The 14,262-nt window shown below is 45.4% G+C and overlaps 1 protein-coding gene across 1 annotated transcript in view; it reads left to right on the forward strand.

Annotated features, from left to right (window-relative positions):
* The window catches only part of MAMLD1 (mastermind like domain containing 1), an 83,411-nt gene extending 70,707 nt beyond the window's left edge, over positions 1 to 12,704 (forward strand). Inside the window, exons 3-5 of the mRNA XM_062006777.1 lie at positions 8,501 to 8,647; positions 10,122 to 10,203; positions 10,477 to 12,704. Of these exons, the coding sequence (XP_061862761.1) occupies positions 8,501 to 8,647; positions 10,122 to 10,203; positions 10,477 to 11,495 (1,248 nt within the window). The 3' untranslated portion in view covers positions 11,496 to 12,704. The remainder of the gene's footprint in view (positions 1 to 8,500; positions 8,648 to 10,121; positions 10,204 to 10,476) is intronic.
* The last annotated feature ends 1,558 nt before the right edge of the window (positions 12,705 to 14,262 follow it).

The following is a 14,262-nucleotide window of genomic DNA, read 5'->3' on the forward strand; positions in this document are numbered from 1 at the left end:
GGTGGGAATTCCATGTTGTCTTTACTTTGGTTTTTAGCTTGGGAAGTTGTGTGATGCGCCTGAAAATCTTTCCTTACCGGTCTATTGCTTTCAATGAATGAACCCACATACACCTAGTGATGTTCTATTACCAGTCACCCACCATAGGGTATATAGCAGCTGGTAATTTTTGTGCACTGACTGCCCTATTTTTTTTCTGCTTGATGGAAAACAAGAGTCTCTGCAAACATATGCTAATGCTGAATGGGGGGGGGTCCCAACTTCTGACCCATAGCTAATATCCTACAAGTCACACGAAGCTACCAAGGATTCTTGAGCTGGAGTTCGAAATGCCTGTGTTATCAGGGAATAAACACCATTAATTGCTTCTAATATGTCATGCAGTGGTTAAATGACAAGATCCTTATTAGTATGCGTTTATATCAGCCTTTTCAGTGCATGTGAGGGGGAGTATGAAGTGGTAAAATTATTTAAAATTAGTGGGGAATATTTACAGGAAGGCATAAAGAACTGTCAGTTGAGGAAAGCAGCATTTTATGTTCTTGTCCCAGATGACCTTGCTCCAAGGACAAATCAGAGCTTGATGAAATGAAGCTGCAGATGGCTAGTGATCTCAACTCTGTAATAATGAAATGACACAAGAAAAAAAATGAGACATCTACAGTTTGTAAATACAATCTGAATGGAAGGGGAGAAAAGGGATTTTTAAGGAGAGATTGAGTTGACTTGGTTACAGCAGCTCGGCTTCGGGTGTTTTAATAATAATTTCCATTTAAAAAAAAGTAATGGAATTGTTCCTTGTTCCCCACACCCAAGGTCACTTTAATACATTTTTCTTTTTTAACATGTCAATATCTTGGTTTTAAAAATTTGGTCACGAGGATTGCCTACTCACAGCCTACTTTGATTCCCTTGTTTTAGCGTATTATTTATCGCTGCGTTTTGTTTTGTTGGTCGCAGTGGGGATTTTTGGCACCTGATTTCGTAGAAGATCCAATACAAGCATTTTGGATGTTTGACTAGTTTGATCTGTTAGGAAAGTGTAAGCTTGAGACAGGTTTAATAGCAAAAAAGTTATGTGATACTTGGTGCCAGAGCATGCTTTGTTTGTGTAGAATCAGGGGTATACACTGTTGGGTTTTGCATGTGGGCAGCTTTTCATGCAAAGGGCTTCTCAGAAGCGGTTAGGCAGCCAACTGCTATTGAGAGTTAACAAGACTTGGGCATCTGCCTCTGCAAAGTGAACTTTTGCATGAAAAGGAAAAAGAAATTCAGGAAACGTTAACTTAGAGAAATCAAGGGATTAGCAAATCGCTGTGATCCAGACCACCTCTCTGCAGTTCACAGAGCTTTTCAGGAATGGCCAGGCAGAGACCTGATTTCTCCCTTTAGCTCAAGATTTCCTGACTTTGACTTTGTTAGAGTAAAATCTTCACTTTTTTTTTTTTTATCAGCTCTTTTCTGCTCTCCCTTATACATAAACTCACCAGCCCGTTGTTGCCTTTCTTTGTAGCAGCTTCTGCAGGGGGTTGAGCTACCCCAGCTCCTTTTGAATCAAATCGACACCTCTGAGAGCATGCCTTGACACAACACAAGGATTACTTGAGTCAAACCACTTTATAGATATGAGATGTTGTAGTTTGTCATCACAGCTAGCGCAACCTTGTAGAGACAGGCAGAAGGACTACCAGCCAAAATTGGGTGAGATAAATACAGTTTTAGATTATCTCATTGAATTTATAGGCAAGCTGCCCTCCATGAGAAAGAGAGCATGGTGTCAAGGGTTGGAGAATCATGATAGCTGTACAAGCCAAATATAAATATTTTGTTCTTTGCAGAGAATTCAATTTTGTGTCTTGATTATGTGTTACATAGACAAGTACAAAACACCTATGTCTGCACTGCTGTATACAAACAAAAACAAGAACAGGTACAGTTTGTGTTAAAGGCATGGTGGTACAAAGACTGGTGGGGATGAGTCCAGCCCTAGAGCACTGCTTTCAGGTGGAAGAAAAGTGTGTTAACACTGGAGATGCTCAGGTCCCACTGCTGCTGGGGGGTCTGGCAGAGGCTCTGTGGGTCTCTAGTCCTCATGTAAGGTTTGTCTTTCATTTGGGATAGTGAAGCAAAGCTGTTTTCTGGACTGCTGTCACCCATGGTCTTGGAGTCTATCCGGGCCAAAGGATCTATATGCAGGGGAGCTGCTTTGCTGGATTGTGCCTCCTTACAAGCAGCACAGTCCCTGAGAGATTGTGTGTGTCTGTGATACACCGGTTCTCCCATCCGTGTTGTGCCTCAGGCTCTTGGCTGCTCCCAAAGCCGTTTCTCATGTTCATTCTAACAACGTGACGCTGGTAACAACATCACAGCTTGATTTCAACTTCCCTCCTGAAAGATGCATTTTCAACTAAGAGAAAAACCACTGTTGCAATAAGTCACTCTGGATTTTCTGTCTGTGTTGCTCTGATTGCTGCTGCTCTTCAATGGCATGTTTTGATGGATGAAACCAGCTCTGGAAATATCAGTAGAGTCTTTACACAAAAGCTTTTACTAATGCAATTATTTATTTTTTTCAAGAGGGGAAGTGGACTCAGTTTTCATCTTATTAAAATTCTGTGTGTGTTTTTAAAAGCACTTTGGGTACTTTGATGGGATTTTGTTTTGTTTTGAACAGCATGCAGCATAAGAGCAGCTATAGGGAAATCAGTGTTTCATCTGCTTTGCTTGAAGGGAGGAGATCCTGATACAGTTGCTAGCCAGGTGTAGTGATTTTGTCACTGCTCCTAGCAAAGAAGGAGGGCTGCCTTTGAAGGAAGCTGTGTGTGTTCATGCCTTATGAAAAGAGAGAAAAACTTAAAAGAACTTTTTTTTAAAAACAAGACCATATACCCATAGATCACTTAGAGTCTTCAAACAAAGCCTTTTCCTGACTGACAGCCCCCAAGATAAGCTTCGAAACTTGAGTCTGGTAGTATTTCACATGCTTGTGTACCACATAAATGGGTGAAAGATGGGTAAAAAAAAAGATCCACTGAGCCGCACAGTTTGTTTTATCAATGTTCATACATTGTGTTAAAACAAACATGCAAACAAAAAGCTTTGGCGCTTCGGAACTGAAGGGCTGTTTTATCTTGAAAAGCATCTCTGAATTGTGAGCAGAATAGAGGAGAGGCAAAAGACAAAAAACTTCCAAAGAGCAAATGGAGAGTTTTATTAACGGCCAGAAGCAGAGGCAAGCAGCATTTGTAACCCCTGACTCCTGTGTAGCAAATGATGATGGCATCTCACAGACATCACACTCTTGATTCTGCCAAACCATGACCCATGATATGATTTTGTTTACTTGCATTGGCCAAACAGGCTCATCATCTACTTGGATTAACAGCCATGGAGGCAATGATCTTCTTTTGCAAAGGTGGCATCCAAGTGTTCACGGGGCCTATAAGGCCCTGGGAGCCTGTGTGGCTTCTCTGGAGATCTAAACGTGAAACTCTTAAAACATCAAATTCTATGGGTGAGGAAACTTTAACATTATCAGTGTTTTGGTTCCTTAGTTTGTAGGATTTGTAGACTTGTGCCTAGGAGTCTTGGTTTTGGACTTCCAGTGAAGTGCTGCCCAGGCACTCTGGGAAGTTGCAGCACACCCAGTAAACAGGAGCCGATGCACTGGGAGGACAGGGAAATCAGAGCCACCAGTGTGAAACTGGTGTTTGCGTTTCCTCAGCAGAGTACAACACTCCCCACATGTAACAGATGTTCTTAAAATACAGAACGAAACTTGGTTAAAGAAACTTCGCCCCACCCCTCGATATTCGCTCTCCCTGTGTGAACACGGATCCACCTCGAGGCCCTGGCCCTCGGAGCAGATCAGTCACATAGGCTCCTGTCGAGTCCTCTAGCCATGTTTTTTCTCTCTGGGTTTTTCTATAAATGATTATTTTATTGTGTGGTATCTTGGTAAATAGTTCCAGCTGAGTTATCTTTGCTTCCAGAAAAAAGAAACTGGTGGAAAAAGAAGTTTGTCCCTTTCTCGTATTTACAGCAATCGCCCACCCTGAGCAACCCATTTCCTTTGATCTTTTCTCTTTATGCTGAGGTGCTGAGGCTCATCTCAACAACCCTTCTGTTTTAAGCTCTGTAATTACTGGATTCAGCTGGATGCCCCATTGAAAGTGGAGGGAATATTTCTCCAATCAGCAATGTGTTTTGAAAAGCAAGAAACTTTCTAAATGCAGGTTCTAGATGCATTTGTAACTAGAGACATCTCTGTTCTTCCACGGCTGCTAATGTTTTCAGTTAGGAAGTAAAGCTCTTCCTCAACCCTGCAAATATCTACCGAAATTTGCAAAGCTGCCTGCCTCTTTCTCAGTAACCTTGCTGTGACCTGGTTATCTGTTAGAACCACAAAGAATTCAGTCTCTAATTAGTCCATCTGTTAACTATTGAAATTCATGGCTTAGTTTTATTGTCTAGGTCTGTAACATAATGCTGAATGGTCTCACCTGGCAGCTTATTTCCTATAAAGCAAATGTGCCTTTCCAAGAGCCATTTTGGTGCAGATAACTGTCTTTTCAGCATTGGACAAATGACTCTGTCTAGCAGCCTGCAGTCCCCTTCATGCCCTCACTGAAATAAATTGTACATCTCCAGTAGCTCTGGGCTTAAGTCAATACAATTTAACATGTACATTTCTTTGTTATATTCTTTGGAGTTACACTGTAAGAGCAGATGGGAAAGTTTAATAATGATAAATGAGTTGAGTGTTTTCACATAGTCCTAAAAAACAATGAATGTTCTTTGTTAAAGATTAGAGGGATTCTTACGTATTTGCCAAAGAGCGATTAGAGCTCCAGCTCAGATCCTCAGAAAGTCTTGCTTTTAAATTCTTTTTGGACTGTTTGTTAATGAGGATTCAGAGGAATTAGGGGCCATAAATTTCTTCATTCTTGCTTAAGTGAAGCCACAAAGTGATTACTGGATATATCACTAAGTGCCGAGGACTGGAGTTTATCAACTGCGTGCGCGCAGAACAATTCATCTCCGTGCTTATTTACTGCGGCTGTGCATCTCTTTCACAGCCAGCTGATGGGGCCGGGAACATCGAGCTCATGGGTGGATTTTCAGAAGGATGTAGGTTCATAAATACATGTGGCAGGTCTCAGTGGGACTGTTTGAACGCTTTCCTTTAAGGGCTTGCCTGGATGTTTTGTTGGAGCAGCCCCATGCGCACTACAAGTGCAGATGGGGTGCTCAGGCTGAGCAAGCTGCCACTGCACACCGGCCGGGAGAGGCTGGTTTCCCTGGGGTCTGCCACGGCCGTTATAGTTACAGTCCGTGGTAGAATGCTGACACAAACAGTATCCATTCCTGGAAACCTGGAATCTGGTTCTTTTCTCCTTGCTCTCAAAACTAGTGCATGAGATGCTGAGTCAAAATGGTGAAGTTAGCCCCAGTGCCTTTCTGAACAGCAATTGCCACATTGGCAAGCCCAGGGAGTGCTGCAGGAGCTGGGGACCTGCTGTGTGACAGTTTGCCTAGCAACAGAAACACATGCTCTCCAGCACGCTCTCCAGTTCCAGGGCTGCGTGGCCTGCTGTTTGGTTAGGGATTCTTCCCATTTCGTGTTACGAGTTTTTGGAGGGAAGAATGGCAAAAAACTTGATACTTACATGCAAAGATGTTGTTTTTTCAAGATGAAGAACAGGGATCCCCTGTAGCCATCCCCTGTACCCTCCAGTGGAGCTTACAGCAGGCTCAGCCACACGACTTTTTGGGTGTGAACACCCGCTCCCATCCTTCCCAGCTTCAACGCTAGAATCCTCCTCTCCCTGTTCTCTTCCTGGATTTTGAAATGGGATGGTCTAAACTTTAGAGAAGTTAAGATTATGGCTTGTTTGGCTTGGCCTTACTATGGGAAGGAAAGTGATTTTTCTTGGGGAGTGATGAAAAGGAAAAATGTTTAAAGTTCATTAACCTTTGGTACAGATTGCAGTGTCCTTTTAGACTACACCACAGCTATTCTTAGCCGTGACGTTTAAGTGGTTATGTTTTAGAGTAAGGGAATACAGTAGTTCCCACTAGTGGTGAAAAGAGAGAAGTTTTTCTTTTCTTTTTCCTTTTTTTGGCTTAACCTAAATATGAACTGCAGAACGGAAGATTTCCAGTTCATTCCTTGCTTTCTCATCTATGTTATTTTGTCCTGATTTCCCCAAAAGCACAATTTATCTCTATAGATTGTTTCTTTACTGGCTAATTAAGTGTTATACAACTTTGCTCTGAAAAACTCAGCAACCCATTCTGTGTATTTGCAAATGAACTTGGTTGATTGTCATTATTGCTATAGGGTGCCTGCAGAAAGTCCCATATAATTAAGCTGTCGTACTGCCACAGCACAAGAGCCGCAATTAGTAATGTGATTTACACTTCTTTACCATTAATAATATGGAAAAATCAACACTATTTTCTTGATGATGCTTTGGAGAAATTAGAATGAGGTGGACATGATTAGGAGAAGAGACTTTAATGTTCTGACTTGTTCATGCGATAGCCCTGAGCGAGACATCAGAATGATTGTCCTTGCACTAAACTCATTTGCTTCAGTAAGCACAGACCCTCTGCACGCAACAAGACAAGTTTGGAGGAAATTGGATAGATGGCAGGGATTTTGGTGGTATGAACATTTCAGTGTCTTTCATGTGCAGAGTACACAAACTGAATCCCTGCACTTTCAAATATTCCCCTAGGGGCAATCTGCATTATTCAAAGCTTAACTATGGCAGCAGAATCCTGTCTGACATGGAAGCAGAGTGCTAGCTTTACATGAACTTTCATATTTACATCTGTAGTAAATCATATTTGCTTTTTCTTCCCCTCCCTCTTTTTCTGTGGGAGAGAAGGAGTAAAATGGGTAGGAGGGAAGGGGGAGGAGGAGAGATGTCCGGTAGAATTGTAAGCAAAGCACCAGTAATAAAGTCTAGTCTTATGAGACTGCCCATGAATAGGAATGATAATGAGAGCGGTGATGAGCTGCAGGTTTGTGTCTTTTAGTAAATTATCTAGAAGGCATTTACATTTCATCAATTGTGCTTTTGCATAATAGACCCAAGTGCTACAACAAAAGGAGGCACCATAAAAATGAGTGATTTCAGTGACCTTCTTGGTAATCGCTTGTACAAAGAATATCCTGGAAGGAGCTGGGTGATTCCTCATGGTGGAGCTGCTGTGGGAAGGCGCCCCAGGCCTGAGAAGCCTGCCTGCTGACAAATGCCTTCCAAGGCTTTCTTCTGGCCACTCTGAAACTCAGCTTGTATCCTGTTTTCTCCATCTGAGCATGCTTCTAATTGTCAGATGTCAAAAGGCAACAACCATTTTCTTCTCGCTTATCTCCTGATAACATTGATTCTCAAACAAAGGATGTGGGCTTCCATTCTGAAAACAAAGGAAGCGTGGCCCAGCTAAGGATGCTGGATATAATATATATACTTCTCCCTGCCAATAATAACAAAACATCATAAATAATGTAGAAGCTGGATGTGAAAATGGAGAAAGGGGTACTGCTGTTCCTGGGTACAGCATGTACAGAATCTTGTCCTCAGTGAGGCCTTGACTTCTTCCTTCGTTTTTCTCTTGTATTTCCCTGACTACCTGCCAGCTGCTAAGATCTTTAGAGTTCAGTGTTATTTAAGTCTTTCTCCCTTTTGGGTTGTGTCTTTGTCGTATTCTTGTGGTTTATTTTTTTCCTCTTCCCCCCACAATGTTCTTTCTTTGGAGGCGAGTCCTCAGTTGGTGAAGGCGTGCTCAGGTCTTTCATTTAGGAGTTATACCACAAGGCTAGTTTGTACCAGCCAGGAACTGAGCCCAGTGCATTACTGATTTGTGCCCAATCCTGACCTGACTCTGCATTTTCACATTCTCCTCTCCTTACACAATTAGCTCTCTTCATTTGTCCAGTCATGGAACCCACAAGAATCACTTCAGTCCCAGGCTTGCAGCTTCCTCATCTTTCTTGGTCCCTGGTCTGATGGCACCTTTTCCACTCTTCTGCCTTTGGTTTGCTTTTTTTCTCTTACTGTAGGCATCTCCTTTACATTCAACTGCCCAATCCTACCCTGATTCAACTTTTCTTTCCTTATCTCTTTCAGTCTTAACAGTTGGGGAACTGGTGGGAAATGTGACGCTTTACTCACATCCCTTCTGCCAGCCAGGCAGCCGTGTGACTCCAATAATGGCAGTGAATCAGTCCCATAGCCTTGGGCTAGCCACAAGGAATTGTGGATTAACCTTTTGCTTCTCTCACTTCTTTTTGTGCTGATCCTCAGAAATCAGAGCAGTCCCCCACCCTTGCTGTCCTCACCGTGACAGGCAGGTCTACGTGAATCCTCAAGGTGTTTTGGCCTTGGGACAGCCAAAGAGTAGAAAGAGGGCATCAGCAGAGAGGATGAGGGCTTCTGTCGTTATCTCCCTGATGAGATTAATTTTCTTTCTTCATCTTTCTTGGCAGGATCAAAATCCTGGACTTGTTGCCAGACTTCAGGAGCCGGGCTCCATCCCAAGTGGCAGCTCTGTGCCAGCACCAGCCACAGTGAATGGCTACACCATGAGGAACCATCTACTGAAGCAGCAAATCATGAAACGACAGCTGATGCAGGTACGATGCTGAGTGCCTCTGTGGGTTGCTGTGCTGTCCACCTCGCTGGGAAGGACGGGACTAACTGGAATGGGGAAATCAACAGTCAGCAAACTCTTAAGGAGTGACCTTGGAATTGCCAGGTTGAGTCAGAGTAGGGCTGTGGCGAGGCCAGGATGTCGTGCCCAAGAGAGGCCAAGTGCTGCTCAGTGAGTCCAAGTGCAGATCTGCCCACTCGTGTGCAAGGGAGGGATTCAGTCACCTCCGTATCATTGCCATCATCCTTGGTCAGCCACAGAGCTGGGAAGGAGGGTACAGAGAAGGAGCCTTGGAGGGTGAGTCAGCCCCAGGAGAGATGTTCTGCATTCTTGCCTTTCTCTCTCTGGTTCCCTGGGGATTTACCAGACTACATGTTAGACTCCAGTTTGTCCTGGATTTGACTGGTCTCTCTAGCAACAGAAGTCCGTGTATGAGGTGTGTAACATGCTGTGTGAAGGAGCAGGGATGGGGAAATCCCACAGATGAGTTGGGTGAGGCAGCACTGCATGTATGCCTCTGACCTTCTGAGTCTGCTGCTGGATTTGGGTCAAGGAGTTTTATTTCTTTGCATGGGAAATGAGATGAGAAGTATCTCAGCAAAACACTCAACAAAGTGCTGTCCTGCTCATTGATGAAACTCCCTTTCAAAACCAACTCTGCCTCCTTGTCATCAGCTGGCTTCAAGTTTATCTGTGCTGCTCTGACACAAGTGGGAGCCAGGCCTCAACTTCCACCATCCATGGAGAGTTCTCCAGGTCCATCCCAGTTGCAGAAATGCGAGTGCAATAGCGGGATCTGGGTTTAAATAGTAGGAAACACAAATCAGGTCACTTAGAAAGCCAACAATTCCCAGTTTAGGGAGCACCTGTTAAGGATCCCAAGCTCTGGTTTACTGCTGTGTTCTGGTTAGAAGTAACAATCAGCACTAAAGGTGATGGTGCACATGAGCAAAGCCATCCCCCACACAGGGTGATGGCCACCAGCAGTCTCCTGCTTGTCAAGGTGTCGTTCCAATGCTGCCTCAGATTCTGTTCCCTGCTAGACCTCTGGACATGTTCTGTCCCCCTGGTCTGGTACTTCAGAGAGCACGAGAGGTGCTGGGTGACACCAGGATTCCTGCACTCACTGGGATTCCTGCATTTCACACATAAGCTGAGAACACAAGTGTCTCCATGTTTGTCCAGCTCCCCCTGGGCCTTGGGCTGCCTGCACAGTGGCTGCTGAAGGCTACACTTCTTAGTGCTGGGCTGCTGTCAGGGACCCTTGCAGTAGGGGACATGGGAGTCATTTAAGATCCAATCTGAAATGAACTGGCTGGGTTGAGTCTCTTCAGAAGGGGGTGTGTGTGTGAGAGAGAGAGATTGGTAACAATGACAGTGACCACATTTCAAGTGTCTGCTTCTTTTCTCGCTTGTTGAGAGACCATAACTTGACTATTATGCCCCTTGTTTTCCAGGAGAAGCAGAGGCAAAACATGCTGGGAGTAACATCTGAGCAGAGGAATTTGTTTGCAGCTCAGCAGCTCAATCAGTTTCAAGGTAAGGAGAGAAACGGTGTCCTGTGAAAAGCCTCAAGGAGCCAGGGCCTGGGGTCTGATTAAATTCAGGGTGTTTAATGATCCTCTGCCCTGAAATAAAAGCGTTTCACAGTTTATCAGACGTCATGAGATTCACCCATCTCCTAATTGCTCCACTATTAACTGCTGCAAAGAACACAGATGTAATGAAAGACAGAGCAGCAGCCTTTTAAGGCTCTGCCATGTCTGGGGGGTGAAGGTGGGCTCACCAGCTAACGTGTGTCTCTGTCCACAGGCGTGCAGCAGCCCATGCCCACTGACTGCAGCCAGGTGATGCCGGCTCCTCCCCCCAACCACCGCATGCTGCCCTCCAACCCAGCCATGCTCCAGAGCACCTTGGGCTCCAGCATGGCCCCTGCCACTGCCAGCCAGAGCAGCGGGACCATGGTGATGATTCCACACAACCCTGGCAAGCAGCAGGGGATTTTTCCACCTAATTCTGACTTTAACATCCCACTGCGGCCGAGCCAGAACTCGCTGGGCATGAACTCGGGGTGCCAAACAGTACACAGCCACTCTGCTGTGCGGCCAGGAATGCCCATGGCAGGCTTCAGTTCTGGTTCCTTAGCAAATCACTCTGCAACTCAGCAACACTTGAGGCAGCCGAGTATGCCGAGAGTCCCTAATGTCTACCCCAGCTCATCTGCCCAGATGTGGGCGCCGACCGCCGTGCCAAGAATGCCAAATCAAAGCCAAATGGATACCAGCATGCAGCAGTTCTCTGGGAACACTCTCTTCTCCAAACAGAACGTGAGGCCCAGCGCCCCGGGTCAGCAGTTCTCCCAGCAGGCTGTGGTGCCCCCTAATCAGATCGCTCCCGGAGTCCAGGTCAGACAGATGCAGAAACTGAGCATGGGACAGTCTGGCCAGAGCTTGAGCTCGATGAGTAATCAGAACTTGAGGCACAATTTAACCAGAGGACCGTTGCCAGCTATGAATGTTATGAAATCAATGCCACAAGGAGTGTCCAGCTTTAACCAGCTGAATCCTGCCCCAGGCCTCGGCCCAAGCTACCCTTCAGCAGGGCAGCAGCCGCCCGACGCCTTCGGCAGGATGAGCGCCGCAGCCGAGCTGCCGCAGTACGACTTCGTGCCCCAGCACGGCAGCTCCGTCCTGCCCAGCAGCTGCAGTGACACCGACTTCCTCGACTCCCTCATGAAGAACAGCAGCAGCAACGACGAAGAGTGGTTGAACAATCTGACAATGATAGACGACATTTTGGGACAGCACGCTCAGAGCTCCGGACACGTTTAGCTCTGTGAGAGGCAGCCTCGTTGTAAATAACACATGGATGGCTTTGGAACGGAGCAGACGAGCCGTGAAAGCCTCTTTCAGTACAGAATGAAGAGACTCAGCCAATTCTTTGCCTGCATCAAAGTTTAATATTGGCAGTTTTTCAGATGACTGTATATATTTGAATACTTTGTAAATTATGTTTTCCTAAACCTTAAATGTAGAAGTATTTATACTTCTTTGCTGGACTGTTTGTAAATAAATCTATAGCATAACTTTTGGTTTTATTATAGGGATTTCATTATACCTTGTTATAAATATGCAAATAATATTGTTAGTTTCAGTAATACTGTGTATTACAGCATAAAATACTTATGTTTTTGACATAACTTAACACATGAACTAGGGGTGTCATTGCAACCAGACTAAGAAGAAACCAAATGTGGCATCTGTTCTCCCATATCAAGAGGCAAGATTGAAAAGTTGCATTAAAAACAGATAAAATCCATCTCAAAGGAGCCGCTGACTTCCTCGTAGCTCAGCCTTGCAGGCCAATTCAGGTATGTGGATCCCCTCTGGGCTCCTGGTGCGTTCAGGAATCTGCCCACAGAAATCCATTTGCAAGATCCCGGGCACATTCTCAGCTTGATACACTCCAGCAGGTCAGTTCCATGTTGTCTACAGCAAGTATCTGCTTGCAATGTGAGAGCTGCTGGTGGGCACACGTGTGCTGGGGCACTGCGGGCATGTGCCGGGCCGTGGAGGGCAGGCGACGCTCTGCATGCCTGGAGCGGGTCACCCGGGAGCGAAGGCACTGGGCAGACGTGGCCGAGCCTCCCTGGCCACTGCTCCCTTCAGCAAACAGGTAGCTCTGGTTTGTGCACCTCTGCCATGTATATTTGTAGTGTACAGGTGATTTGTTCCTGGTTTTAAGGCTTTTCATAATTTCTGGTTTAATGTGAGGCTTTTTTTCAGGGGAAAAGTCTATAAACATCAATAGTTAATTTTGGATGTTTTCCTGTCAGCTACTATTGTCCTATGTATATTTAAGAGTCTGTTTATAAAAGATTCACTGTACTGTAAACTTCTTACAATGTTCATACTTTGTGTAATCATATTTTAATAGCCACATCATACTTCGCAATACATTTGTAATATAACGTCAGCTTCCAGCACAGAATGGGGTTTTTTTTTTTCTTCATACCATAATAAACTGCCAGGGGAAAATTGCATCTACTTCATGTGCTCATTTCTCAGCTGCAACGTTTGGTACCTGCAGATATGGGAATTAATTCGATTTGTCCAGGATGCTACAACGTCAATCTAATAACGTGTACAAATGTGCGTGTGCCATTACTAGAAGAAATGGGATAGATAAAGAATTGAGGCAGGCTTTAATTTTATTTTATATGGGATTTCTTAGGCTTACTCTCTTTTTGCAGGGTAATTATAGGTGAAGATGAAATTAATCTCTGTTGTTTGGGGTTTTTTACATAGCAGCGTGTGCATTTCAGTGACAGCTCTTGTTTGTAAACGCCCGCATCAGAAATCGTCTGATGGGAGAGCTGGTGCCTGCCCTGGGGAAGGTGAGGCTGGGACGAGGGGCAGGAAGGAACAGGAAAATGTTAAATCTTAACATAAATCTTAAATAAATGCACAAATAGAATTGGTAGCTAAAATTGCCTTGTTGAAACTGAGACAGATGCTGTTCCAGCTTCCCAGGGCTGGTGGTGAAGATGTGTCGATGCTGCTCTTTATCCCAGGCACACTGTGGGCAAAGCAAGCCCGAGGAAATCTCCTGGGGAGGATCTCCCTCAAATTGGTCCATTCTGGAGGAAGGGGTTTGGCAAGGTCATCCCCACCCTGGAGTAGGTGCTTCTAGAAGCCTGTTCTCCAGAGCTGGATGGCAGAAAACAGCTTCTGATGCCCAAAAAGAGAGGGGACAGACAGAGTTGAAAGCAGATGGGTAGAAGCTGTGCTGCTGATGCTCAGGTGGGCTGAAGATCCCTACCATGCACAACCACTCAAGGCCTTGTCAGAGGTGCATGTGGCCTCGTCATGGCAAAGGCATCTCCCAGGGGAACAATCCCTAAGTGGCTTCATCTCCAGGATGGCACCTACTTATGTGGAACCAAGGTGAGGCAGAAAGAAGCTCGTTTTTCCAGCAAAGGAAACCAGCCCCACCAATTGCTCACAACAGGCTGTAAAACTCAGCAGGCGTCTGACTGAGGCAGAAATGCTGACTCGCCTCCAGACAGCAGAGAGGGGGAGAAACGCCCGTGGAGTGTGTCTGTGGCAAGGACAAAGGTGAGTTTGTTTGACTGTGCAAAGCAGCCCCGCTTCAGCAGCCGCCGCGTCCCATCGCATCTCGTGCCCCGCAGCCAGGGTGCTGCCCGCAGGTCTGGGCACCGGCAGCAGCGCGGCAGGCACAGATGGCAGAGGAGGCTGCTGCCCACACGCTCTGCGCTGGGATAGTAATAAAAATAACAAAACATGCCCTCTTTTCAGCCTTCATTTTGTTTGTGTCAGCACACCTTTCAGCTTTTCAGTCCTGCAGGATCTGGATTGCAAACACAGGGGGAGGTGGGACGTCTTCAAAAGCCAACTGCTTCCCACAGAATTTATGGAGAACAGTTTCTCTTGTACCCATGTTGTGTACTCACTTGTTTTTACTCTGCCTAGCTTTTGAGCAGATAGAGCTTTTCATCCCTCCGTGTGTCCCAGTCCTCCACATGTGAAGAGGAAATGATGATCCTTCCTTGGCACAGAGGTGCCATGAGGAGTCAGG

This window comes from Colius striatus, chromosome 13, assembly GCF_028858725.1.
Source record: "Colius striatus isolate bColStr4 chromosome 13, bColStr4.1.hap1, whole genome shotgun sequence".
Classification (NCBI taxonomy): domain Eukaryota; kingdom Metazoa; phylum Chordata; class Aves; order Coliiformes; family Coliidae; genus Colius; species Colius striatus.